Raw genomic sequence first — 27,677 nt, forward strand, 5'->3', positions numbered from 1 at the left:
CCTGCAATTTAAACCTTCTCAGCACCCCTCACTCTTCACCTACCCCAACCCGGCTACTCCCCGTCCACCCTCCTCAACCCTGAGAATGTGACTTCGCCTCGGCCAGCACACCCCCCCCCCCCCACTACGCTTGAAGACCCTCCGCTTGTTGTCTGATGCTCTTTTTACGAACCGAAGGTGAGTATTGGTTTTCTATTGGTTTTTGTTTATTGAAAGAAATTTTAATTGCATTGTGGCCTTGCCTTTTTTTCGATTTGAACAGTAAAACGCGTGAAAACAAGAGTCTTTAGGTTGAGCTGCTGAAGAAATTGAACAGTTGCAAGAAAACTTGTTTTTGCTCATGCCATTTTACTTGTAAGAGTGAAGAGAAAAGTAGGCGTGAAGAAATTTCTGCCAAACAAGAAAGTTGTTTTGGTTCACTTTCGAAAATTACAAAGCAGTTTTTTGTTGAACTAGTTTTCCCGCTTCAAAATGGTTAGTCTAAGCTGAATTAATGGATACTGGTGTAGTTAATAGTTAGTTGTTGTTCAGCGATTAATTTCAACGTTTTTAAGTGCTATGATGATTTTGACGCATTTTAATCAGTGTTTGGACATTTGGTGTTGTGTTCAAGTTGGATTGAGCGACAGGGATGGTCTTTCGTAGGAGTTATGTGATTTGAGCAGCGACAAGATTACCAAAAGTTTGCGATAAAATTGACTGATTTCCTCTGTTTTTATTCATTTTCCTTCCAATTTGTTTACTTTTAGCTTCTTTCGTTGTTTTCTGCTTTTACTGTCACTTTTGGGACGTCTGTCGATTTATCCAGTTTTTATATCATAGATTCTAATGTTTGACGTTGGAATTTTTTTGTAATTTACATGAGATTGAGGCACGATTTGTTTTATTAGGACTTTCCGTTTGTATCATGTATGCCTGTTAACTATCTGGTTGATATTTTATTCGGATGAACCTTGAAAAATACTCCAAAAACGGTTTGGCAATTTCTTTTGGATCGTCTTGTCTTTAATGATGAGAAAATGTTTGGTTTCATTCAAAGTAAGGTTTTCGGTTTGTTAAATAATTTTTTCTTCCTTAGCGCTCGGTTGTCACAATTGCGCTCAACGTGTTATGATCACCGTTCTGACCTAGGAATTGGTTTTTAAAGGATCACTTCAAGTTTGTTCTTTGATACTTCTGTAAGTATTCAAAAGCACATTCAAAATATTGGGTGATTTTAAAGAGAATAAAAGTATTGATACAGAAAGTTTTTTGAATTTTGGGAATGTTGGGTGTTCGTAGAAGCCTACAAGACAGCTGAAAGAACAGCTGTTATCAAAATTTCTTTTGCAAAAAATTTTTGAATTGAATCCCATTTTTTGGAGGTTCACACGTTTATTAAATGAGATTTTAAATATATTCTTCATTATCTTAAGAGTAGTTCGTTTTTCGATGACATTGATATATAATCATAATTCAATTGACGACAATAGTATTTCGGTGAGCGCACTTCTTTGTTTCGTTTCTGGATACCTTCATTGTATGTTCTAACAGCTTTTCGCAAGTATTTGAGGTCAAGTTGGAGTGATGAAATTAAAATTGTAATGATGTTTTAATCGTGCTAATGTAGGCAAGAGAGCAAACAAAAACAAGACCCTCCGCTTGTTGTCTGATTCTCTTTTTACGAACCGAAGGTGAGTATTGGTTTTCTATTGGTTTTTGTTTAATATTGAAAGAAGTTTGAATTGCATTGTGGTTCTCTTTTTTTCGATTTGAACAGTAAAACGCGTGAAAACTTGAGTCTTCAGGTTGAGCTGCTGAAGAAATTGAACAGTTGCAAGAAGACTTGTTTTTGCTCAGGGCATTTTATTTGAAAGAGTGAAGAGAAAAGTAGGCGTGAAGAAATTTCTGCCAAACAAGAAAGTTTTTTTGGTTCATTTGCGAAAATTACAAAGCAGGTTTTTGTTGAACTAGGTTTCCCGTTTCAAAATGGTTAGTCTAAGCTGAATTAATGGATACTGGTGTAGTTAGTTTCGGTTAGTGGTTGTTCAGCGATTAATTTCAACGTTTTTAAGTGCTATGATGATTTTGACGCATTTTAATCAGTGTTTGGACATTAAGTGTTGTGTTCAAGTTGGATTGAGCGACAGGGATGGTTTTTCGTAGGAGTTATGTGATGTGATTTGAGCAGCGACAAGATTACCAAAAGTTTGCAATAAAATTGACTGATTTCCTCTGTTTTTAGTCATTTTCCTTCCAATTTGTTTACTTTTAGCACCTTTCGGTGTTTTCTGCTTTTGTTTTCACTTTTGGGACGTCTGTCGATTTATCCAGTTTTTATATCATAAATTCTAATGTTTGATGTTGGAAATTTTTTTGTAATTTACATGAGATTGAGGAACGATTTGTTTTATTAGGACTTTCCGTTTGTATCATGTATGCCTGTTAACTATCTGGTTGATATTTTATTCGGATGAACCTTGGAAAATACTCCAAAAACGTTTTGGCGATTTCTATTGGATGGTCTTGTCTTTAATGATGAGAAAATGTTTGGTTTCATTCAAAGTAAGGTTTTCGGTTTGTTAAATAATTTTTTCTTCCTTAGCGCTCGGTTGTCACAATTGCGCTCAACGTGTTATGATCACCGTTCTGACCTAGGAATTGGTTTTTCAAGGATCATTTTAAGTTTGTTCTTTGATACTTCTGTAAATATTCAAAAGCACATTCAATTTTTTGAGTGATTTGAATTTTGGGAATGTTGGGTGTTCGTAGAAGCCTACAAGACAGCTGAAAGAACAGCTGTTATCAAAATTTCTTTTGGAAAAAATTTTTGGATTGAATCCCCTTTTTTTGAGGTTCACACGTTTATTAAATGAGATTTTAAATATATTCTTCATTATCTTAAGAGTAGTTCGTTTTTGGATGACATTGATATAATCATAATTTAATTGACGACAATAGTATTTCGGTGAGCGCACTTCTTTGTTTCGTTTCTGGATACCTTCATTGTGTGTTCTAACAGCTTTTCATAAGTATTTGAGGTCAAGATGGATTGATAAAATTAAAATTTTAATGATGTTTTTTATCGTGCTAATGTAGTTAAGAGAGCAAACAAAAACAAGTTTTGTAGATTTTGACTTCTGGTGTTCTTTGAAGTTTGAGTACTTGTTTACCTTTTTGCGGCCCTATCACATTCATTCATCAGAGGTTCCTTTGACTTTTCATTTGGGAAAAACGTTTTGAAGTTTACAGTTGATTATTCTTTGAAGATGTCTGAATTGCATTGTGGTGCTGTCTTTTTTACCTATTCGCGATTCAGTTAAACGCGTGATAAAAAAGTGCTCAGGTCCAACTGCTGAAGAAATTGAAGAGCTAAAAGAAGGGTTAATTTTGCGCGTGACATTTTTTAGAATGTAAAGAGAAAAGTAGGCGTGAAGAAGTTTCTGCTGCTTAAGAAAGTTTTTTTTTGATCATATGTTCAGTTGTAATCATCTTCTTCTAATGAAGTTAGTTATGAGGTCTTTAATTAATACGTTTCTTTGAATCGTATTTCAGACTCGACTTGTTCTGTATTTCAGTTTGTTTTACCCTTCTATCACTTATTTCGTTTTACATTAGTCAATCTTCCACGCAGCTTTTTCAACTGGATGGATTTCAGAATCTTCCCTTCATGCAATTACGCAATGTAATGATTGCTGTTAATGTCAAAAGAACAAAATCAAACGAAACCGGATAAACCGATAAAGTCCGCTCAGTAAGTCACTGAGTGCAAAACAATAGCAAAGTTCATTGATCTGCTCTCGTTATTTAAGTTACCGGTGAAATAACACGTTAACGTCTAATTACTATACCATTACGAAATCTGCTTCGTCATCAGACTAAGAGTTTATCAGACGGCTATGTTAATTGCCATGGTTTTTGTTCATTCTCGTGATGAAGTTTTTGGTCACATGTGACTTAACTCACTCTCAAAAATGACTTCTTCACGATCAAATAGTTTTTTCTCTACTTTAATTCAGAGATAAGGTCAAGTGAGTGTGTGGCACTCTAATTGAAGTTTATTTAAAGTCAGCAATAGAAGCAGCAATAAGTTATTCTTATTCAGGTTCTAATTCAAAATATAACATCTCAGTCTTGAATGAAAAGAATAAATCTGGTCTTTCTTTTAATATGTTTTTAAGCCTGCATATCTGCAAAGCTATCCCGGCTATTTTCCTGCAATCTGTCGGCTATGTTTTTTTTTCTGTTCCACTCCCGATGGGTCCCAAGGGGGCGGACCAACGGCGGCTATGTTTTTCTTGTATTGAATGGCGAATTAAATTTAATCCGCCACGTCTTTTTGACGGGACAATTTTCAAGTTTTTTTTTAATTTGAGAACTCTATAATAGCACGGTAACTAAAAGCAAAATTAGTGCAGTTTTAAAGTTCTTGTTAAGTGTAAATAATTACGTTTTTAAAACACCTACGCGTTTTTCCTAAGTGGCAATTAATTTTCACAGAAAAATCCGCCTAATAGCGTTTCCTTTTACGCTCGCCTGATCGATGTTTCGTCTGATATCCAATCCCAATTGTTGAAAAGTTGCTGCTTATCAAAAATTAGTTTTTGGCTTATATAGCGTCAATCAGTTTTCTGTTTTGCTGGAAATTTGCTGTCGAATCGTTGCAAATTTCGTTTTGCATGAATATTATTAAATTTATTAATTCATTAATTCACTCTTTGACCTTGGGACTAATCATAAATCGTACGAATTGTGAACTGCAGTTTCTTTAGTTGCTTCAAATAACCCGAGCTTAATTGAAAGCATATCATATCAACTTTGAAACTGAATGTTTGTCATTGATGTTTTCAGAAACTATTTATGTGGTCATGTACGCAGCCATGTTAAATTAGCTATCTAATAGTTGATTTGGTTGGAACTGTGATTACTTCACGTGTGTTATTACATCATATTTAGAGTGGAACTGGGAACACAGAGTAGTTACAATGAGCGTTGTCCCTGGTCATTTCTATGGAAAACCTAAAGGTAGGAGCACAGAAAGTAGTTTTTGGATTAGCGGTTATTGTTTTCTTTTCAGTAGTTATCAGAACCAAAACAGATGCTATATTGAAGAATTCATGAGCAATTTCGTTAAAATTGCAAGTTATAACTAAGTTGAATTTTGTCCTCAAGTGATTTGTTTGCGAGCAGTTTTGTTTCCGATGTTTCCGATCGCAAGTACGTTCAATTTTCATTTATTATTTTGTGAAAATTAAATTGGCAGCAGCAGCAAACTATTTTAGTTATACACTTTCAATATAGATTAATTAGTTATTAATAGGCGCCGTCAGTCTCTCAACTGCTAATTATTTAGGAGCTCTTTTTTGCAATCTAAAGGATTTGGATTGTATTGAAGCGCTGTCTTTAAGATTTGTTCAGATTTTTTTTTACTTTTTCATGCCAATAAGTCAAATTAGAGTGTTGATTTTAATCACTCTAGAGTAGTAAAGGGAGCAAAAAAGGAATAGGTGTTAAGCGTGATTTTTTGGAAAAATTTCGGTTGAAGTGGAGTGAGAATTGATGTTTGCGCAGATTTTCTGTTTTAAATTCCAGACAAAACAGTCCCAGACAAAATAGTCCCAAGAAAGCAGACAAAATAGTCCCAGACAGAATAGTCCCAAATAAGTACCGGAACAATTGTAAATCTAATCTACAAACAATTATCAAGCATAATCAATGAGTTAAGCTTCTGAATGCATTGCTTTTAATTGATATGAATTAGGATTAAACCAAAAACTCGTTACAAAATACATTATTTGGCAAAAAATATATAATCACATGAATAACTTAAGGGTTGCGTTGTTAATTGTTGCGAATATGCTTAACTTTATCTTTAGTTCGGACTATTTTGTCTGGGACTGTTTTGTCTGCTTTCTTGGGACTATTTTGTCTGGGAATATTTTGCTATTCGGGACTGTTTTGTCCGGGACTGTTTTGTCTGTTCACCGTTGAATTCTTTTCTCCCTCTTTTTTCTCCTGATTATTTGACTAATGGTTTCAAAACTTCAACTACGTGTTCTAATAATGCTTTATTAGTAATGGGTTGCTGAGTCATTAATGAACCTATTTAATTGAGTTTCTTATTTTGGCGCATATCGGATCCTCTACTTTGTTCACTGCCATAGTTTGTTATTGCTGGAAGAGTTTTCATTGTCAAATCCTTAGTTAATTCAATCAATTCGGTATCTGTCCTGCTTTAATTAAAAATTTCGATTACGTTTCTCGTTGACGTTTTTCTCACACCCTTCCGCCACGTTTTTCGTTTCGCATAAGTCACAACTGTCATGTTTGAGTTTGAACTTACCTAACTCACTGTTTCAACTAAATGGATTTTAAATCACCAATTTATTTTCACCAATTGAGTTACGCAAAGTGCTGAATACGGTCAAGGTTAGAAGGGCAGAATCAAAAGAGTCGGGATAAACCGATGAAACCTGGTCATTATTCACAGTGCATTAGGTTATCAAAGTTCATTAGAGCGATTGCTAGCTGTCAGTTTTATTAAGCTCAATAGCCTTCATTTTAGAAGCTGAATTAAGTGTAATTTCAACCTAAACTGCTTACAAAATTAGAACACTTTTTGTCACTTTAGAAAAAAGATGTCCACTTTTCTTCTGTTGTCTGTTTCCATCGCGATACGGATCTAGGAGGATCAACGGTGGCTATTTTCCTGCAATTTGCCTGCTATTTCTTTAAATTCAAAATTAATAACTTTGGATTGTTTTAAGATAATGATGCGCTTTTAACAACCATAACTAGAGCAACAGTTTTGAAAATTTCAAATTGAAGTTATCACCGCAAAGCTAGTATGCAAGTGATGGCGTACCATTTTGTTAGAGCACTGGCATTGTTGTAGTGGGTGCAATAATTTAGATGTAATTTTGTTTTAATCAACAAATGAACATATTTACATGTTTAGAACGTGTGCAGGTGAATTTGGTTGAGCCCGACCCCTGTCCTGCCGGTCACCAATTGGTCAGTTTGAGAAGAACTCATCATCAAAGCGACCCACAGAACCTCGTAGAATTAGCACAATCCGTACAGAATGTTAGTTTACTATAATTTGGAAACTAAAATTTGGAGCTGAACTTTCTTCTCAGCTCCGGGTAATCTGCTATTTATTTATCTCCTCCTATATTTACCTTGATCATTTTTGCCAGTCATGATCATTTTTGCGTTTTTCAATTCGCTGTTAATGCCTAAAATGGCATTGCGGCGATAATTGCTTTCCGCATGCAAAGGTGTTGTTTGTTTACTTCAAAATTAACAACTGTTCTGCAACTTTTTTCCCGTCATGCAGAATTTTAGTTTGCCGTTTAAAAGTTCCAGCTGTTGATTTTTTGGTTTTTCGTATATCAACTACTACAATAAAAACTGCTTATTTTTGTGCGCAATTGTAGGCTAAATTTGCTTTTTCAGGCGGGAGACTTTGTGACAGCTGGTGCCACCAACAAATTGCTTCTGATAGCTGAGCAGATCAAATTCCTCCAGATGCAGGCACAGAATGTCTTAGAAGAGGCTAAGAGAGATCAGGAGTTGCATGCAGCCGCGTGCAATATGAAGAAGGTCCCTGGCAATATCTACTATCTGTACAGATCACAAAAGACTCAACAGCCACATTTCTCACTCTTATCGCCTCAAGTAAGAAAATAAAAAAATCTAGGAAAAAAAATTTAGGAAACATAACTTCATAGTTTGAAGGTCAATATCAATTTTGATAAGTTTGGATACCCTCCCCCGTTATCTTTCCCCACCTCCGCTTTTACCCAATGTAGTTTCCTTTGCTAGTCTTACGCGGGGCTGGTCCATTATAGGCTCACATTATGGTATATATACGGTAATGGGGTGGCAATGCGTTAATATGACCTGAGCTCGCCTTCGGCTATAATTGGAAATATCTGCTTGTGCTAGCGACATCCTAAACTGACCCCGACTGTCATTTGTGGTTTGTTTCAATTAATTTAACTTGAACCTGAAGCCTATGTCGAGTCAAGAGTTACACTATCGACTTTAATTCAAATGATCTCTGCAGAAATACCGACTGAGAGCCTTAATTTTTAAGACGGTTGAAGACAGCAAATGCCGCAGAATCGCAGCTGACTCAATACAAATTTCAAGGAACACTCTTTGATTTGGCTTTAATTTGGCTTTAACTAAACTTTTCTCATTTTTGACAAGAGGCAATGCGCAGTTGCTTTTGCTGTCTCTGCCTCAATGAGTTTTGAGAGTTAAATTATAAAGTCTTCTAATGAATAGAACTGCTATAATAGCGGCAGCTTTCAGCCTGACGGTTTGTCAATAGCTAATAATCAACCCAACCCACTGAAGCGGTTTGCAACACACCAATTCATGAGACAGCCACAATGTTGATCTCCCAAGATTCTTGACTATGACTCATATTTTGCTCATATTAGGTCATACAATGAGAACAAAAATTAACTGTTTGTCTCACCCTCTGAGCACAGTCAAAATAGAAGCTGTGACCTTAAAATAAAGACGGGTGAAGTAGTGGAAAAAAGTTGGTGGGGATCATTGTAAATTCTATTTGCTTGCTTCTAAGAGTTGATGATTCAGTAAAATCTATTCAATTGAATAATGTCCTATTTCAATGAAAAGCTTCAGAAATATAAGGTTTGATAATCTGAATCTTTATTGTAAACATCTCAATCTTTTTATGCAAAATTTTTGCTTGATCGTTTTCTTGTAGAACATTTATTCGATTTCTTGAGTTAATATTTCACGCTTGACTTTTTGCTTGACCTTGATTGTTCTTATTGAGAAATGAAGTCTGCGTTGCTAAACGAAAAGGGATTTTAAGCGTCGATAACATAATGGCCTGATAGCCGAGTGGAAAGTGCTTCAGTCTAGGGCGCAGGAGGTTGCGGGTTTGAATTTACCCCTAGTCGGAATAGTTCTGTACCCATTAAGGAAAGTTTTTTTGCCCCTCTGAATTCAAGTGCCCCGCTTATCGTTCGAGAGCAATTTTTCCGACGTTAGTAGATATGTTTGAAATAGTCAAGCGTTTTATTAATAGCCGCAAAGCGATAGCCTTTATTATTGGGGACATCGTAGTTTTTTACAATTCAAAGAATTTGAATTGTATTGGGGAGCTGTCTTTTTTTAAAGATCTGTTCACATGATTTTTCATGATATTTGAAGTCAAATTGGAGTAGTGATTTTGGTCACGCCGAAACAGTAATTGGAGCGAAAAAGAGAGTGGTTTTGCGGCGTGAATTTTTTTGCTCTAATTTTAAAGTAGAGTGAGAAAACGGTGTTTGAACAAAAAATCGGTTACTCGGTAGTGGTTTTTTGTTCACATGCGGCAATTTCACTCTGATTTTTACTGTTTTTTTTTCGATTTTTTGGATCGGATTTTTTTCTAACTGGTTTTCCCAATCCATTCGCAGCTCATTCTAGGCCTAGTTTTTTTTTTGTTTGAATTAATTTTCATTTTTCGCTAGTGGTTTTTTTGTTCACATGCGGCATTTTGACATTGATTTTCTGTTTTTTTTTCTTATTTTTTTATCTGATTTTTTAAAAAATGGATTTCTCAATTCACTCATAGTCCATTCTAGGTCTAGTTTTTCTGTTTAGTCAATGAAAATTCTTTGAATTGTACGTCAGGACTTGTCATGCTATGTTTTTTAATTCTTCGTCTCCATCGATTATTCTTATGACGTGACTTCTTGGAATTGACTTTTTCAATGACTCCAGTGACTTCTATTTCTTTGCAGCTAAAATGTGTCTGAGTGACGTCATTTCTGCTTTTAGGTCAATTACGTGACTTAACGCACTCAAATTGGGTGACTTCTGAACTCACTTATTGAACTTCAAATTTGATGAACATTTGCTAGTTAAAGATCGATAGTGCGGATCTAAGTAGTGCCAAAATTATATGCCCTAATTCTTGAGTATTAGTCTTGAGTTTTTTCATTTCGAATATCAATTTTGAAAAACCTCTTTTAGGGTTTTTTTCCTCATATACCGTATAGTTCAAAAAACGACAGTACGAATCTAACCCAAAAGTCTAGTGGTCTATTAAAGGAGGTGGTCGATCTGTCTCTATTTTTTTAGTTGTTCCAATTCATGGAAAGCCACAAGCGTCTATCGCGGCTATTTTCCGGCAATCTGCCAGCTATGTTAATTTTTTGATTCCCTTGTCTACGAATACAGTTTGAAGTTCAGTAAGGCCTGTTTTTCGGTCCAGCAATTTGGCCCTTTTTAAACAAAAATGTTTTTGCCTGCTTGCGTTCTGTTTTTTTTGCAAACGCAGTAGCACTTAGTTAGAGTACTTTGGTAAATTTACTTTACTGCTGTAGAGGAACTTTTGCATGAATTGTGTTGGTCATATTTGATTTTGTAGCAAACTTTTGGTGTTCATATAATTTCCTGGTGACTAATTTTTGTTGAACTCTGCAAAATTTCTTTTTTTGATAAACTAAGGCAGATGATTCTACCTGCAAAAAACTAAAGCATTCTCTGACCAGTCAAGGGTTCAATCGGGATCATAAAGTGCTAGTAAACTGTTTGGTTGCTTGTTTTTTAATTCCCTTCATATAATTTTTTTGTTGATGTGTCAGCGAATATAAAGATGTAATGGCTCGCCAATAATTGGCCAGATGTTTTCGGTGTGGAATTTTGATTGCAGGTACTAACTGGAGTTTTGTTTTAGAAAATGCAAGCCATGAATAGCATTTTTCTCCACTATACAAGCATTTTAAATGTTTCCAAACCTTCTGATCAAAAGAAACTAAAGATTGGAATTCGAAAAAATCAAATAATTGTTTGCATATATTTTCTTCAGTAATTTTAAGGTGTTGCATTTGTGGTAATTTAAATACAAGAAAATCTTCTGAGGTTTGTATTGTCAGTATTGAGAAATTTGATAGGATTTGACAAAACATTTCATCTAAATTTATCATTTATATTACCCAGATATCAGGAAAATATCTGAAAATACAATTTTTCAGAGAATCGCATGGGTTGCCTGCCTGTTTTCAACTGTTGCTAACTTGTTTGGAATGATACTTTTCGTTGATATTGTTCATAAGCTGGCTCTGAATTTGGTAGTTCTTAATATTTGAAAAATTTTGGGGTTAAGAGCAATCAGAAATTAATTTAATCTTTTTAGTTAACCGCTCTCAAACAAAGTTTATCTAGATTATTTGTAGAAGAGAAGCAACCCGCCAGTCGGTAGTAAGCATTTTGCTTGATATTATGTGGTTGTCTTTCTTTGTGCGCTTTTTCATACGACCAATTTTTCGTCTCCAGTGTTCTTTGACCTTGCTGATCAATACCAGGATAAATGGGTGAAGCCCAATGGCGTTAAGAAGTTGCATGCCTAGTTAGGTTTGTACCATAGTTTTCAATTAGCAATCCCTTGATCGTAGTTTGCGGACAATTTGTTCAAACTTAGTTGGTTATGTTTTAAAGGCAGCCAGCCTCTGAAAGACTGTTATTTAGGTGCTCTTTTTTACAACTCGAAGAGGAGTATTGGTATAAAACAGGCGTTTTTAGCTGAATCAAATTTTCGTTACTTGATCTTTAGCTTGCTTCTCTTCGAACATTGACTTCTGTGTTTGAACATTGAATTCTGATTTCGAGCATTTGAATTTAACAAAGGTTTATTTTTTAAAAAGTAATAAGGAGCTACTAGTAATATTTGGAGTCGAAAGGTCCTTTTCGGAAGTTTTCCCTATCTACCCCACCTCCCCCACCCCCACCTACCGTAACCGAAACCTACCTCCCTCCACAAACAACATTATTGCAGTCCCCGCTTCTTAATTAAAGCGTCTGAATTTAAGCTTGAACTTTAATAGGCAAATAAATTTTTATCTTCGAGTCCTTTCCGTTATTCTACTTTTTTTTACTTCCTTTTGCGTTTTCATTCGTTTTACGTAAGTCTCCATTTTAGCACTTGACGTCTGCCCTAGCTCATTCATTGTGTCAACTTAATTGAGTTTAAACTGAATCCATCACACTTAAATACATTTCAGGTGAAAAGGCGAATTCAAAAGAAATGGTATAAACCAATAAAGTCGGGCACTAAGACTTAAGGGTTAAAAACTTAGCGCGCATTAACTTCGAAGTTCCAGATAGTGTATTGCAGTTGGTATTAGTATTAAGGTCGTTGTCCCCCAGTTTAGAGGCTGAATTCACCATATTTATCTACTCTGAGAATGCGAAACAATTTAGAAAACTTCGCTTCGTTAATTTTCGCCGTTTTTCTCTCGCTGTTTGAATGCTAAGGGCGGCAATCTGTCGGCTATATTTGATTATTTTATATCTGCCTGCTTGCGAAGTAAAAAGTCAAAACAAAACTGTTTGGTCATATGACATCTAGTTGATTTATTTAATTGGTTCGAATGATTATTGGCTTCCTAATAACAGCCATTTCATTAGTTATTTTATTATTAGCCATGGAATTTGATTTATTTTAGTGTTTTTAGTTTTAATTGCTCCTGAACGAAGTTTGAAGCAATTTCTGTAAACGTGAGAGCGTTCTTATGCAAAATTTTTGCCTCACCGTTTTCTTCTAGAACATTCTTTTGATTTCACTTCATGACTTTTTCGCGCTAGACGTTTGATTATTCTTCACCTAATTTGTTCTCATTGAGAAGTCAAGTCTGTTTTGCTTAAAACAATAGTGGTTGTATGATAAGAGAAACAGAAGTGCCTGTCCGGCTATTGATAATTGCTTCAGTCAACAATGCAGGTCTGGGGCTTCCTGGTAGGAATTGTTTGCATCCTTAAAGAAAAATTTTTCTTTGCTACAGCCCCTCTGAATTAAATGGCCCAGACTGTCTTTCGAGAGCGATTTGTCCGACGTTAGTGGGTTTATGTTTTTAATTGCTTATTTCAAAATTGGCAAAATCTATTCTGTTCGGTACATTAGAACTTTACAATCATGGATTTCTTAAAACAAATAACCGATTTTTATTTCCCTCCTTCCATTATTTATTCGGTATGGAAAAATGACCAATGCACTGACGTTAATACGAAACAGGAATTTGTATTTAAAAGGGGAATCAAATCTGATTCATTCAGACAATGCCGAAGAGAAATTTCTGTGATTACAGCAATTATTATTTAATATTCAATGAAGCTTTGCTTTTGTTAATGGAATTTTAGTTTTATGCAAAATCTTCAATTTTTGAAAAGGGAGAAAATATGCTGCCTTCTGTGACAATGTCTCTATTTTTGTAGGACTGGGGTGAATCTTGTCCTAACGAGTTCTTGGGGGCGTACAAGCTGGAGTTTGACATGTCATGGACCCCAGCTGATGACATTATAAACAAATCGCAACCTCTGAACAAAATGATGGCAGCTGTTACAGCTTACACACATTCAGCCTCATCAACCTCAACTACCACAGGAAACTCAAGGGATTCTGCTAGGAGCATATTAGCTCTGGCTGATTCTTATAGTAATTAAACTTCGGATCTGATGTGAAAATTTAATTTGTATATGGTTTTACGGTTATATAGAGTATATTTAACTTTGTTTTTAAGTCTAGATAATTAGATGATTCGTTGATCTGAAGTACCTTGAGATATTATCTGTGCCCTGAAATCTTTTTTGGCTTCTTTACGAATGGCTTAGTTGTGACCAGCACTCAAATTCAGACTTTGGAGTTTATTTTAATTTTGATATAATTTTTTTTGAAAGTTTTCTTTCTAATCAGGTTAGCCACTCATCCGAGATAGATGCGTCCGACGTTAGTCGGTTATGATTTAAGCGTTTGTTTTTAAGCAAAATTTTTACCTGTCTTTATTTGCTGTCAATTATATTTGCTCTCAAATTTTGTAGCAGTTACTTTAGTCCTGTTGTCTTTTTGCAACTCGAAGAGAAGTATTGGTATTATAACGTTTTTTTTGGCTCAAGCAAATCTGTTCATGACTTGAACTTTTGTTTTCGAATATTGACTTCTATTTTAGAACGTTGACTTTGTTTTCGAACACTGAACTTCAACAGCAGCTTAGTTGCTAATGTGTAGTCAGGAACTGCCGGTTAATTGCAAAATCGAAAAGCAATTTTGAGCTGTTTAGATCCCATAACAGTCCTGTCCTATGTAAACTAACAGTACCCTCCCCCACCTACCTGCCCCAACCCCCATCTACATACCCCTCCCATCCCAACGTACCTTCTCAGCACATGCCACTCCTCCCTCCCACGTACCTACCCCCCAAATCTATTTATCCCCTCCCTACCTCAACAGCGACCCCCATCCACCTTCCTGCAACCCCAAATAGATAAATTGTTTCATCTTTCAAACACTTTCTATAGTTTTAGTAGGCAATTAACTTTTGGTTTTGTTATTTCCATTTTTTGATATTGAGCGGCTGTTCGAGTCCTTTGCGCTATTCTGCCAGCTGTTTTTTATGCGATTTTTGGCCTGACCGATTTTCCGTCTAACCCTTTAAAATTTTCGTCCCTTCTCTCGGCTAACTCATAAATTTAAATTCGCGTTTATAAGAGTGATGTTCTATGCGTTTCAGTTCTAGCATTTTTAATGAGCATATTATCTGCAATTCGTAATTGTAGAGTTTTCTACTGGCAGAAATAAGCAAAGCAAACCTAGGTATAAGCATGGCATACTCATGTTCCTGTGAAATGTTTATATTGTTTCCTGATTTTTTCGAGCTCTCCATTTAATTAGGAAATGTCATTTATATTAGCCTGGCCTTTTTGTTCTGTCATTGCAGCTCTCTGAAATTTTAATCGCAGTAAGCTATGAGTGGTGTCGTTTGGAAATCCGTCAAACGTTGAAATGTTGTAACACTTTTTGTTTTTTTTCCGATTTCATATCTGGGTATGATATGACGTTTAATGAGAAAAATTGGGAGTTTCGCTGGGTCATTTTTGTTAATTGATTTTAAATTGATCTCAAATGAAGATTGTTAATATAATAGTCACGTTGTCTTTTTTATGTGGTTTTTCATTTGAAAGATTTTTCGTCTGACCATTTGACGTTTTGTCCTTAGGAGCGGGATATCAGATCATGTCTAGAGGGCATTTAGACAGCATAATTTTGATGGAAAATTGCATTGGGGCGCTCGCTCTCTTTTGTTGGACTCGAAGAGGAGTACTGGTGGAGCGTCTTTTTTGATCGATAGTTAATTGGAGTTGATTTAAAACAATGTAAAAGTATGCCGTACATAAAAGTGTGTGTTTGAGAGAGCGAGAAATTAACTGTGCGAAAATTTTCGCTAAGCGAGCAAAATATTTTGATCACTGCGCCTTTTTCAAAGCAGTTTTTTCGTTTTTATTTTACTTTTTCGGGTAAAGTGGTTGTTCTAAACGAGAGGTAATTGTTTGTTTGGAAGCATTTGGGACCATCTAAATCATCTATTAGAATTGGATATGCAATCTTGAGCTATTTTGGTGAATTCGCCGTTTTGGACGCTTTTTTTGCGGCTTTTGTACTTTTTCGAGTTTTTTGGTATCCGGGGTAATTTTTTGATTGAAATTATTATTCATGTGGGTTTCCACGCACTTTTTATTTTGTTAATATCATTTGAAGTTTGTTTTGAAGAAAACATGTTAAATTTTAACAATTTTCTGCTTAATTTTTCTCTTAATTTTTTATAGTTTGGGGTAATTTTTTGATTGAAATTATTATTCATGTGGGTTTTCACGCACTTTTTATTTTGTTAATATCACTTGAAGTTTGTTTTGAAGAAAACAGGTTAAATTTTAACAATTTTCTGCTTAATTTTTCTCTTAATTTTTTATAGTTTACTGTTCACAAATTACTGTTTTCTTTCTGCTTTTCAGAGTGACTGACATGACTTCCTTCGTCGAAATTGAACGGGCGTGAACGGAGGCATAACACAAACTCAATCATCCAAAACAGTCGCAAACAAAAAATCAATATAGAGAGCATAACATCCTAGAGCATAACAGAAATTTTGGTGGTTTTTTTAAAAAAATTTTTGACATAAAATTATGAAATTTTGCTTTGCTGAGCTATGAGCTCTTTGTGTAAATGTTTTGGGATCGCTCAACTTCATGACTCTTCTTAAACTAAAAAAATTAATCACATATGCATGTCATCAACGCAATGAGCGTTTTTCTTGCTCTGCGTTAAGATTTCAAATTTTCACAAATTACGAGAAATACATTCTCGCATTCCTGTTCTAATAAATAAGAAGATTGTGTCCAGTGGAAGAGCGCCACATACTATGTGTTTTTCCTCTTTTTTATTTCAAGCTATTAGTGAAGGAGAATTGGTTGTATACGTTATCCAATCATGGTTAGTATAATTATTATTTACTTAGGCATTATTTGGCAGCTTTTGATTTTGATTATCTCATTGACATTTAAGTTTTTGGGAAATTGCGTGAGTTTTTGAGGTCTGCCCGCTTTTTGTGCTATTATTTTGCTTTGTAATTTTATTTAGAGTTTTCTAAATAGGGATATCATATGATGTGCATTGTTAGCTTCGTGACAGTGCTAAACTTAGCTTCTGATATTCTTTGGCAGCTTTGACTTTTAGAAATTAGCTTCTTGATTTTTCCCGGCATCTCTAACCATTTGTTCACTTTTTCATTTGTTGCTTTTTTTAAAAAGTTGATGTGTTTTCAAGAGATGCATTTTTTGCTAAGAGATGCATATTTCATTTGCTTTGAAAGGCTGAAGCTGTTGTCTGCTTGCTGATAATCTTTTCCTGTTGAAATTGGAATTGGCTGTGATTTTGGTCTCAATGAAATTCCAATTCATTTCACCCATCTTAATTGATTTCTGTCTGTTTTCGTGTTATTCAATTATGTAAATTGTTACATATCACTTGTCTTGCTGATGCATGTTGTTTTTTTTACTCTTGTTAAATTTTAAGCTTAACTGTTGAAAGAGCATGGTTTTCCATGAAACTTTTAAAAATTTTTACACTTTTTTGTGTCTACATAAGAATTATTTCGACAGGTTTTTATATCATCAAAAGTAGGTATCACAGATGTCTGTGATCTTCGGTTCGTAAAGTTTGAGCTGCGCTTTTGTTGCGTTTTATGTGTTCTGTTTGGTTACAGAAAGTTTTCGTCATTTAACAAATAGTTGGTGGTACAATGTTCGACTACTTTTCGAGAGCGAGTCTTTTATGTAACAATCAAAAGAAACCATTTTTCTAGAGGTTTGTTATTATTTTGAAATCATGCACCAGAGGTAACATGAAATGTAAAAGGTTCTTGGAGCGTTAAACCTCACGGTAAATAAATTGCGAGCTTCATGGTTAATGAATTGAAAATGTTTTAAAATTAACTTTTCAATTGAAGTAACTCAATTTATTCAATTGAATCAAAATTTTCAATTAGATTATATTCGATCGAAAAGCAATTGAGTGCGCTTAATTGGCTGCGTGTAATAACTTAAAATTAGATAGAAAGACTTTTCGTTCAGTTTTTAACCTTCAATCTTTTTGCTCTTCAAATGTTAAACGTGCGGCAGACCTGTTGAGGTTTTGGGCCAATCTCTAGACTGTGCAATCACCATAGGTATTTTTGTCAGCCTTCTGATATCAACTGAACTGGCACGTTATTTCGAGATTTTACCTTTTCTGTCTCAATGTATGCTGTATTAATTATTGTCGTGGAAATGAGCGTTGATTTGCTCGAGTTCTAGTAATTTTCATTCTCCGGACATTCAACAGTTTTTTTATTTTCAGAAAGTGATGGCAACTTTGACATTTCTGCCGATTTGTAGCAAACGACTAAGCTTAGTCTTCGTGAAAACATTCCTTGTGCACTCATTCAACATTGCCGCTATTGTGTTTATTTGTGTGTGCGCGTTAAATGCTCATATCAATCCAATTACAATGGTCGGTAAAATTTTGAGTCAGGTATTTTCGGTTAAATTTATTATTTCGGCAACTGTTACAATTGGTTTGCAGATACTCTCATGCAGTTTATCCTTGCGGTTGATCAATTTTAAGCCTCTAGTTTTCATCAGAAATATAGACATAGTTGCTCATTTGTTGGCTCGGCCTTTAGCTCTTTCGGGGATACCGATTTTATCGATGGCTCAATCAGTCGTTTTGTACAATTTGCTGATGGGTTTTATGTGTCATTGGAACACAATTTATTACCTGTGTTCGTTATCAGGACTTTTGGCTCTTAATTTTGTAGCCAAAATGCATTTTACAGAGTTTGGTTATTGTTCTCTGAAAATGTCACCGAAGTATTCTTACGTTTACATCTATCCTACAGAATTGCTTCTCAGTAATTTGACAGTTTTTGGCCGATTGAGTTTGTTCGTATATTCGAGCATTGCTCTGATTGGTCGAATTTTGACAGTGATCGGTTTTGAAAACCGTAATTTTTATCTTTTCGAAACTGAAGTTACGCTGATGGAAAAGATTATTGCTTTCCCAGTTTTGTTAACAGCCACTGTGATGCCTCAACTTTGGGCAAAGATGTTTGTTCATATGTTCAAATTGTGGATTAATGAGCCAACCGTTAACAGCGGCCCGGCAATTCTCGAAGTGAGCAAAATGAATCAAATTGTATCAAATGAGATGAGGTCAGAAAATTACTTCATCAAGCGCAACGCGTTGGAGACTCTGAAAAGTGTCTTGTATATTTCTTTCGAGAGCCGAAAACAAATATTTACGGTTTGTAGTCGAACCAATGACTCAAAATTGTGGTCAGAAATTTTGACGGAAGTTCTAGCAAATGTTTCTGAGCTGACGAAAAGTTTGAAGAAGTTTCGGTTTGTCATGAAAAAGCGGAAGCTGAACGAGCACAACGTTGGGTCAAACAAAACGAGAAGCCGTAACGACAATTCTTCAAATTTCTTTGTTCCACGCAAACTGGACTTGGATGATTGTTCTCGAGTTGGTGATCTTAGCTTCGCCCATAACAGTTCGATGAGCTTTTTCGCTCCCCAAGTTGCGGATCCGTTTTTGCAATGGGACACTGTAAACGTTCAGCAGTCGCTGATTAACACCCCTAGAAGAATTGGATGTAGGCCTCATGGTAGTGTTGCGGGTTTTTACGATCCAACAAGTTTGCCGAATTTTTTGTACTCATTGAATAATTGGCTTCTTTCTACTAAATTTGTGAGGTGTTTGTTCGATTCAAATGACAGCGCTTTGATGGCGTCACAGTTTGATGATGGAAAAATTGTGGGCTTGTCGCTGGAACTTCTGAGACTGCTTCTGGACAGGGCTGTTGATGAGGACAAACATGGTTTGGTGCTGAGGGATCTGCCTCAGATCTTGACAGAGGTCACAGCTTTGTGGGATGCAATTGAGCAAATCAATGCTTTGGGTTAGTGTGTTGGGGCAAAATTTGAAATTTGTTTGAGAAAATTTAATGAGACCTGCAATTTGTTTATTGTAGTGGTATTGATATGAAACTCCTAAGTCATTCGTCGATATATAATTAGCAAATTTTCGTAAATTTATTGCAATTATATTTCGTAAATGGTTAAACATCAATACAGTGTTTACAAATCTTACAAATATATATATATATATATATATATATATATATATATATATATATATATATTGTTGAAAAAATTATAATTTTTAAAACTAGTCAAAAGATGTTTGGTTTGCAGGAATTGCAGCAGATCCAGCGAGTGAGAAAGCTTCCTGCGTGTCTGCAGTGAGACTAAGCCTCTTCTTCATGTGTGACATGTACCAGCCGTGCACTAACAAAGCTTTGGGTATCTCAGGAGAAACCAAATCACTGCTCACCGATTTTCTGCGAAATGAGCAGAGAAACAAAATTTTGACCTGATTAAATAACTGATCTTACTCTGATTGATGGAGATGAATAAGACGAGACGAGCAAATAGTTAGAGAAGAATGAGGCCGTGTGCAATGTGAATACAAACTGCAGAAACCTACATTTTCGATAGCTTGATAATTGAAAACTTGTGTCAACTGAACTGTTTTTGCTGATTTATACCATTTTTCTGTTGTGTATTGCAAGTTGTTTCAAGGAAGTGATTAAGTTTGATGAAAATGGTTTTTAAAGAAATTCGATATTTTAAAGTTGGTCCATAGAAACTGCACACAGTCCTGATATATTTGAGTACGTAGTACATAGCAATAGCATGTTAATTGTACTTTTGGTTGTTTTTACTCTCCATAATTATAATTCTTTTCGAGGTTACTGGCTTCAAAACATGCTTGATTTATCTAAAGCTTTCGATACGGTTGTCCATAGTATTCTTCCAACCAAATGTTATCAGAGAGCCGATCGACAGACTATTGACATCGCATAGACATTTTGTTGTATACGAGAAATGGACAACAATTTGTTGTCTATGAGAAATAGACAACAATTTGTTGACAATGGTATAAACAATCAGCCATGATAAATTTTTGGTGTACCTCAGGGATCTTGGGTCCACTTCTTTTTCTCATTTACATAAATGATCTGACTTGCGTCCCTAAAAATAATGAGTTTTCTTTTGACAGCCGACGCAAATATTTATGGCAAAACCAAAAAAGTTGGCCTCGCTCAAGATCTTGAATTGATGTGAAATCAGATGGCAGCGAACAAGGTAACTTTGAACGAGAACAAAACTTCTATGTTGGTCTTTGGTGAAAAAATTTTCCAACGCAAATTTGCACTGCAATGGCAACATTATTGCAAGCAAACAAAGTGTAAAATATTTAGGCGTACTGATAGACAACATATTATCCTTTTGTGATCATGTTGTAAGTGAAATAGAAATGTAATAAATTTAAGCTATAGTCAGAGTGCGGCAACTTTTTAACGCCTGTGTCAAATTCGACGTCAAAATAATTAGAATTCAACACTATTGAATGCGAGCATCTGTATCAAAATTTTTGGAAATAAACAAAAATTTTTGCACTGTCCACTTCTACTCGCTTAGTACTATTATATCCAGGAGACAAATGTACCTTGGGTAAATATGCAAATAAAGGGTTTTCCAAAGTGTCTATGGTTGAATATGAAATGCGACTGAGCTTTGAAAAATTCAATTTTTTATAGTTGAAAAGCTGTTAGCTGAGGGTACCAATATTGACGTGATCTTTTTTACGACACGAGGAGTTTTGGTTTTCTTGAAGTCTTTGGTTTTTTTTTTACCGGAAGCACTATTTGCTCAGGCCTAAGAACGAAAAAAAGTGCCGTCTGAGCTAAGTTTTGCTGAGCGAAGGAAATTAAATTTTTATTTATTCGCCGCCATAATTGAACGACTTTAAAAATGCTTCTGAGGAAATGGCGCATATAGATGAAAGTTAAGCCGGTTTTGGTTTTTTTGACTGACTTTTCTGACTAAAGTTTGTTTCTTTGTAGAAATATTTTAAGATCGAATCGGCCTTAATTTGCGTTCTGGAATTGATTTTTCTTTTTTGAGAGCCTAGTATGTTTCATCAGCAAAATGGGCTCATTATTTTCAATTTTATTTATATTTTGACTTTCTCAATTGTTTTCGTTTTTGGATCTTTGGGTTTTCTTTCAGAATCGGTGTATATGACAAAAAACCCTTTCATTATTCAAGCATCAATTGATTATTTCTGACGTGAGGTGTTTCTGATGTTCTAAACTGTACACAATCCCATTTCAGGATTTCTGTCAATTTTTCTATGTTTTGCTTTTAATTTGGTTTAATTTTCCAGTATAAAGATTGCCGTGAACCGTTATGGTTTTCTTTTCGAGTTATTAAAATTTCAATTATTTTTTGCTTTAAATATTTGAATTTCAAAAATTGGTTTAATAGTTGAAATTTTAATATTTAAACATTTGCAAATTTTGTGTTTAGATTCTTTCATTTGTATTCAGTTATATTTTGACGGCAGATAAGAACTTGTTGTGAATGTGCACTTCTAAATAATAAAATGTGCTTGTTTTGCTACCTAAAATTGTTCAATTTGGTTTTAAAATTTGAAAAATTTTGAGCATATTTGTGTCTCGTAGATTTTTGTAGTAAATTTTTTTATGAGTTCAATGTTTTTGTACTGATGTTCGGCACTTAATAACTGATTTCTATTTACCGTGAAATTTTTTCGGGCTAGGTTTTGGTAAATGAGTTTTGCCTTTGATTTTTATCCTGTTTTTCTTTGTTTTTCTCCCGATAAATTTAAAAACTGCCAATAATTCGAACTCATTTTAACAATTGTGTATCTCAAAAAAGACTGAATTAAATTGTTTTGAGATGCTATCAGGTCAAAACAAAAATTTGTTGATCTCTTTTGAACTATTCAGTTGTTTCTCAGAACATTATCATCATGCTTAATTTTTTTTGGGTTGCAGAGTTCAGCGGAAAGCTGTGATCTCTTGTGGCCAGCTATATTGCGTAAATTAATAGCACTGTCACTTTCTTGAGTTTATGAGTTTTTTCAATCTGAAAATTTTCCAAAAAATAGATTTTTGGCGGTTTCAAGATTTCATATCGAGTATTTGCTTGCAACATTTCATCATTGCATATAGTTCTGTGAGTTATTTTTGTAGGGTTTCGGGAATTTCGCCGTATTTTTTGCTGACCTCAATGATGCTATTGCTGAAATTTCTCTCGTTTCACACTCTGGCTCCAATTGTTATCGAAATCTTTTGGTGAGCTCTGATGTTGCGAGAATTAATTTTTTTTTCAGACAGCGGATCATTGGTTTGGTTTTGAGAAGTTCCGATGCTGCGGATCGTTTCCGGGTAATGTTTTTTCTTCGTCGTCAGACGGTCATTGTTGTTTTTTGATTTGTTCACGCCTCAAATCTCAGTAGATAATTTTTTTTGATTTTTGTTACTGAGTAAATGAGCGAATTTTATCAAATCAGCTTCGTGTTTTTCTAAGCCTTTAAAATAGGAATAAAATCCGTTCTAATTTAGAAAGGTTGGAATATTTTTGTTCCCCCTCTCCCCCAAACTAACTTTAAGTAAATATAACCACGATCTGAACTTATTAAGGTGATTTTCCTCTCAATATTTTTAGACTTTCTAGACGATTGTTGATCGATTATGAACCCTTGTTGCTATATACGTCCCATAGCTAAAACGTTGCCTCTGAATACGATACGTACTATCTGTTTGAAGATTGCTTATAATACTATTATTCGAAAGTGTTTTTGTCAGTTTTAATCTTCTCATGCCATTCTTTCACTTCTCTTTTACTGCCTTTATGTGCGTGAAGTCATTTCTTAAACTAATTGGCAGGGAATTCTAAGTTGAATTTTGCGATGTTTTCTTGGCCTTAAATGACTTACCGCGCTCTCTCATTGGTTTTTTTAATACTAATATTGAGGTTACTCTGAAACTTTACAAGGTCTATGAAGGACTCCTATACAACGAAGGCTGGTATTGACTCAACATGGTGACCAAAAATACAATGAACAATTGGTTTTTTGAAAGAAATTTAAAAATATATTTTAATTAGGTATTATATGATAAATTAGCAACTCTATCAACTGATTGTATCTGCTGCTACCTATATACTATATCTTGCCAGAAAATTTCGCAGCTATTCCGGCAATCTGCCGGCTGCTTGTTTTATTTGCTATAGCTGAAGTAAAAGGCAAATTTTCTCAGTAAGCTGCCCAAAACTTGACTGATTTTAACATTGGATGAAAAATAGAATTAAATTTGAAAATGAAATGAAACGATTAAAATGAAATCTTGTATCAAATATGGCAATAATTACAAATAAGCATTCTAAAATTACATCTAAATGACATGTAGGTAAAAATAAGTTCATTTTCAAAAAGTTAAATGAAATATTAGCAAAATGATTGACATTGATGACTATTTGTGTAGAAATCTGGATCTGTTCTTCACCTTAAAAAAACGATCACCGCCTCTCTCTTACCCCAGCCTTCATCCTTCTTTGTGTAAAATCCTTCTGCAGTTTTACTTCGTTACTTGGGATAACTCGTTTTTTATGTAGCACAATTACCGAGCGCAAACCTGACGAATAGGAGCCTTCAAATCCTATTTTTACCTATAAAAACGAACAGCCACAATTTGAAGATTACTATATTAATAACAATGCTGATTAATTTATTTAACATTTTAGAGCATGTAGATATCTAACCTTAGGGTTATAGTCTGAGTAATTTACATGTTTCAAAAAAAAGAATAATTAAGCTAATTTTGAATTGGAATTGGATTGGCATTGGACGATTTTATGGAGCTATTTAGGTAATATTAAACAATTGATTTGAATTATTCTTGAATGCTTCCAAAATTTAAGTTCAATCTCCGTGTTTTTGCTCTAATGATTTTTTTATCGCTCTGATGATGATTTTTGTGTTTTTATTAAATTGAGATAGAACTGTATGAAGTCAATTTTATATGATCAAATGTCGCTTTTGCTCGTTGTTCTGTCTTTTGGGGGCTCCTTCCTACAACAGAGGAACACGGAATAGCTTAAGTTGTTTCTACATCTTGTTTCGTTAAACAATGAATGCTGTAGTCCTACAAATAAGTAAAAAAAAACGTCAATTCAGACCTTGCTACTGGTACCAGAACAGAAGAACAGATCCAAAAGTGAATGTTTTATGCCTCGATGAACACATCTATCTTTTAATTGCACGAACTGGACTGACTTTTTGGCATTAACTGACTTTCCGCCACTACTTCATGTACAAGACCTGAAATTAAAACTGTTTAGAACGCACATTGTTGTTTCAATCAAACGGAATTTGTAATTGAGACAATATTTGAAAGTTAGGTTTGTTTTTCACACAATTTTTAACGTAAATGGAACCAGTAGCAAAACTTTCCCGCAAAATCAGCAACATTTATGGGACCAGCCCACACCTCAAGTACTCCCGAGCAAAGTCCAGAAACTACCAAGTCTTAAATTTATGCTCTGAACGCAGCAAAATTGAGGTACCAGGAGTAAACTACACCAATAGAAAAGCGTAGATGTTCAGATGGGAATGTTTTTTCAAGCTCAGCTGGAACTTTGCAGGGACTTTTCGGGAGTAGTTTGAAATGGTGTGCGTCATACAGAAATTGTGCCTATCAACGTTAAATTCTTTGATGCGAAATCAGGCCATTATACGCCTAAGGAAGGTTTCAATTATATCCTCCATAAGTCTTTGCAAGATGGCTGCTCTGGCTAGATTGTGGTAGAAATTTAATTGAACTGGAATAAATGCCGTAACCTTGGATGGTCCATTGAAAGTGGCAGTTGCATCATCTCCGCTCCTAGTTTGACCTCCTTCACACATCCTGTCACTGACTGGTCACGTGAGGAAATTGAGCCCGGTTTACGTGACATTTCGTAACCTGAAATTGGTAACTTTTGTAAGGAAGACATTACAAGATAAGTAGACAAAAAGGAAATGGAATTTCCTTAAAATTTCGAATTTCATTGCGTTCTTAACTTACTGCAAATCCTTACTGGTTTATAGAGCCTAAACCATGCCTAATAGCTGATTGGTATCAGAGTTTAATTCTTGGTATCGTCTAGGAGAGACCGTGGTTTAAAAACACCTTATTTTTATCTGAAAAAGATACACTAGCAGCGCAAACTCAACTTCTTGGCAATGAACTTATCACAATATTTATGGTTTTTCAACTTTGTTTCATTGGGCAGCTATATGCGCAATTAATTATACCGAAAACTTGTTGTTTAACCAATTAAATTTACATAGCTTCAAGGCTCAAGAAGAACAATGCATGTTAAAAAAATGGTTTGAGAACGAGCTAGCGCAATTTTGATTGAGCTCGAGTAAACTTTAATTTTACTGAAAAAAGATTCTAGGAAAAACCGGCTAGCCCGAGTTTGAACACAGATCAACCCGGGTGGCCAGAAAGTCGGCATATGAGGATTCCTGCAATTTTTAGTTCCTCGTCTTTGATTAATAGAAACGAGTTATATAAATCACCTGAAGGTTGGCCTCACAAATCTTCAAACTGTTTTACAATAAAAACATACCTATTTGAATGATTGGTTCAGTGTTGAGTTCAGCTGATCCAGTTGGTCCATATGTAATGATGGCGGGTTCCTTGTCAATTCTCAACAACACTTGTTCCATATTCCTAAACAAACCGCAAAACATCCCCATGTAAAAAGGGAGCAGTTGAATATCCTTTTATTAATGCAAAAAAGGCTTCACATTTAATACTTTAAAGGAGCAATCACCAATTTTTCAATAATTAGGGTTAATTTTGAACTGAGGGGATGCTTAAATGGATCTTTCTTGTCTTTTGTTTAGATCTTTTAGTAAATCTGCTCTAATATGAATATTTGTCAAGTTTTTTATCCATTTATGCATTTTAAAATAAACATGGGACAATTTCAGCTTTGATTTCAGTTATGACAGAAAATGCCACAACTTGTATTACAAATCAAGTCAAAAACTTTATCTTATATCCAGTCAAATATCAGCAGTAGGAATTGTATATAATTTTTTTTCCAAACATCGTCTTTCGAAAGTCTGACAAATGTGACAAGTGTAAAAGCTCCATGTGCAAAACAGAAATGTACCTGTGTAGTGTGATGTGATGCCACTTTTGATCATTCACGGGTTTTTCAGACACGAGTAGGAACTCGCCCCCTCCCAAGTTGACAGTGACTTGCACATAGCCTTGCAGCAACTCCAATCTCATGAATTCATCCCTGAAAAAAATTACGAAATTTATACCCCTTGATAAGACATGCATGATCCTGACTTCTCTTGCAGATCTCGAAACATCTTGCCAAGAGCTTGAAACACCATTGGTTAGTGGTAGATCTTGGAAACATTTCAAAGTAAGCTAAGAAAATTTTTTGATAGTTCTAGGAAATTCTCTTGGTATAAATCTTGATAGCATTTTTCAGGTTTTTTTTCAATTTTTACAACTTCGTATGTCTTGCAGTGTAATCATTGAGCTTTCTAGTTTGTCTTACCAAGATTTTGCTTCTTGATACTCATGCAAAGTTGAAAAAAATGACAACACCTTTTGAAGATTTTTTGATCTCAAGAAATTTTCTTGAGTTGCCTTGATAAGATCTTACCAAGATTTACCGATCAAGGTTGGCGTATCAAGTGCTTATAAAATGTCGCAAATTCTGCAACATCATGCATCTCTTATCAAGGTGTATCAAGTTTCGATTTACTGGGTAACAAAAGCTAATTTGCTCAGCAACAACCTATTCGAAGATGATGCCCAAAAGTGTGAGTGCAAAAAGTTTTGATTAGCCGTCATTTCAGTCAGGGACCTCAGGCAGGGAAAATTTAATTACGTTGATATAAGTTAATTTAGACTAAACACTGCGGGCTACAAAGAGCCATTTCTTTTGTCAACTGATTATTTCAAATCAAGGTTTGAATGGATGGGTTTCTGTACAGTACAAGATTAAAGCAAAACAAGGAGCCTCGGTAATGTGCAATCGTGCATAATGTTCCAACCACGCTCATCCACTTTTTGATTTAATTCTCTACGAAATGAGGAACAGATCAAAAATTTTTCGAAATTTTACATATTGTTCAACAAACTAATAAGTGAAAAAAACATAGCAGGACAAGTCCTGACTCACAATTCAAAGAATTTGCATTGATCAAACCAAAAACTAGACCTAGAACGGACTATGAGTTAGAACCATTTCTGAAAAAAATCGATAAAAAAAAAACAAAATCAATGTAAAAATGCCGCATATGAACAAAAAAACTATTAGCGAGAAATGGAAATTTGGTTCAAAAAAAACTAGGTCAAGAATGAACTACGAATGGATTGGGAAAACCACTTATGTCAACTATCACT

General features: G+C 34.8%; 3 protein-coding genes across 8 annotated transcripts in view; 2 read left to right on the forward strand and 1 right to left on the reverse strand.

Annotated features, from left to right (window-relative positions):
• The window catches only part of LOC142336393 (agrin-like), a 156,785-nt gene that overhangs the window by 2,351 nt on the left and 126,757 nt on the right, over positions 1-27,677 (reverse strand). For 4 of the 6 annotated variants that reach the window (XM_075385192.1, XM_075385191.1, XM_075385194.1 and 1 more), the window contains 4 exons: positions 26,422-26,553; positions 25,870-25,973; positions 25,094-25,217; positions 23,550-24,574 (listed from right to left, as the gene is read on the reverse strand). In XM_075385192.1, the coding sequence (XP_075241307.1) occupies positions 24,562-24,574; positions 25,094-25,217; positions 25,870-25,973; positions 26,422-26,553 (373 nt within the window). In that variant the 3' untranslated portion in view covers positions 23,550-24,561. Of the gene's footprint in view, positions 1-23,549; positions 24,575-25,093; positions 25,218-25,869; positions 25,974-26,421; positions 26,554-27,677 lie in introns of those variants that run through there. The other 2 variants (XR_012758901.1, XR_012758902.1) reach the window with 2 other exon arrangements.
• LOC142336397 (uncharacterized protein C1orf50 homolog) lies at positions 4,829-13,521 on the forward strand. Its single transcript, XM_075385198.1, has 4 exons — positions 4,829-5,004; positions 6,938-7,065; positions 7,438-7,659; positions 13,225-13,521. Exons 1-4 carry the CDS (start codon positions 4,965-4,967, stop codon positions 13,450-13,452), a joined length of 618 nt encoding a protein of 205 aa, XP_075241313.1. The 5' UTR covers positions 4,829-4,964; the 3' UTR covers positions 13,453-13,521.
• On the forward strand, positions 17,548-20,135 carry LOC142336392 (uncharacterized). Its single transcript, XM_075385190.1, has 2 exons — positions 17,548-19,280; positions 19,576-20,135. Exons 1-2 carry the CDS (start codon positions 17,684-17,686, stop codon positions 19,755-19,757), a joined length of 1,779 nt encoding a protein of 592 aa, XP_075241305.1. The 5' UTR covers positions 17,548-17,683; the 3' UTR covers positions 19,758-20,135.

The sequence above is a fragment of the Convolutriloba macropyga genome, chromosome 3 (assembly GCF_964194025.1).
Source record: "Convolutriloba macropyga chromosome 3, txConMacr16.3, whole genome shotgun sequence".
In the NCBI taxonomy this organism is placed as follows: Eukaryota; Metazoa; Xenacoelomorpha; order Acoela; family Convolutidae; genus Convolutriloba; species Convolutriloba macropyga.

What these genes read in the sequence shown, in the direction of transcription:
- LOC142336392 (XM_075385190.1), top strand. Translation starts at nt 17,684, where the DNA reads ATGGCAACTTTGACATTTCTGCCGATTTGTAGCAAACGACTAAGCTTA. An exon ending in TGAGCAAATCAATGCTTTGG is followed by an intron (nt 19,281 to 19,575) that starts GTTAGTGTGTTG and finishes TTTGGTTTGCAG; the next exon opens with GAATTGCAGCAGATCCAGCG.
- LOC142336397 (XM_075385198.1), top strand. Translation starts at nt 4,965, where the DNA reads ATGAGCGTTGTCCCTGGTCATTTCTATGGAAAACCTAAAG. An exon ending in TTTCTATGGAAAACCTAAAG is followed by an intron (nt 5,005 to 6,937) that starts GTAGGAGCACAG and finishes TTACATGTTTAG; the next exon opens with AACGTGTGCAGGTGAATTTG. An exon ending in TAGCACAATCCGTACAGAAT is followed by an intron (nt 7,066 to 7,437) that starts GTTAGTTTACTA and finishes TTGCTTTTTCAG; the next exon opens with GCGGGAGACTTTGTGACAGC.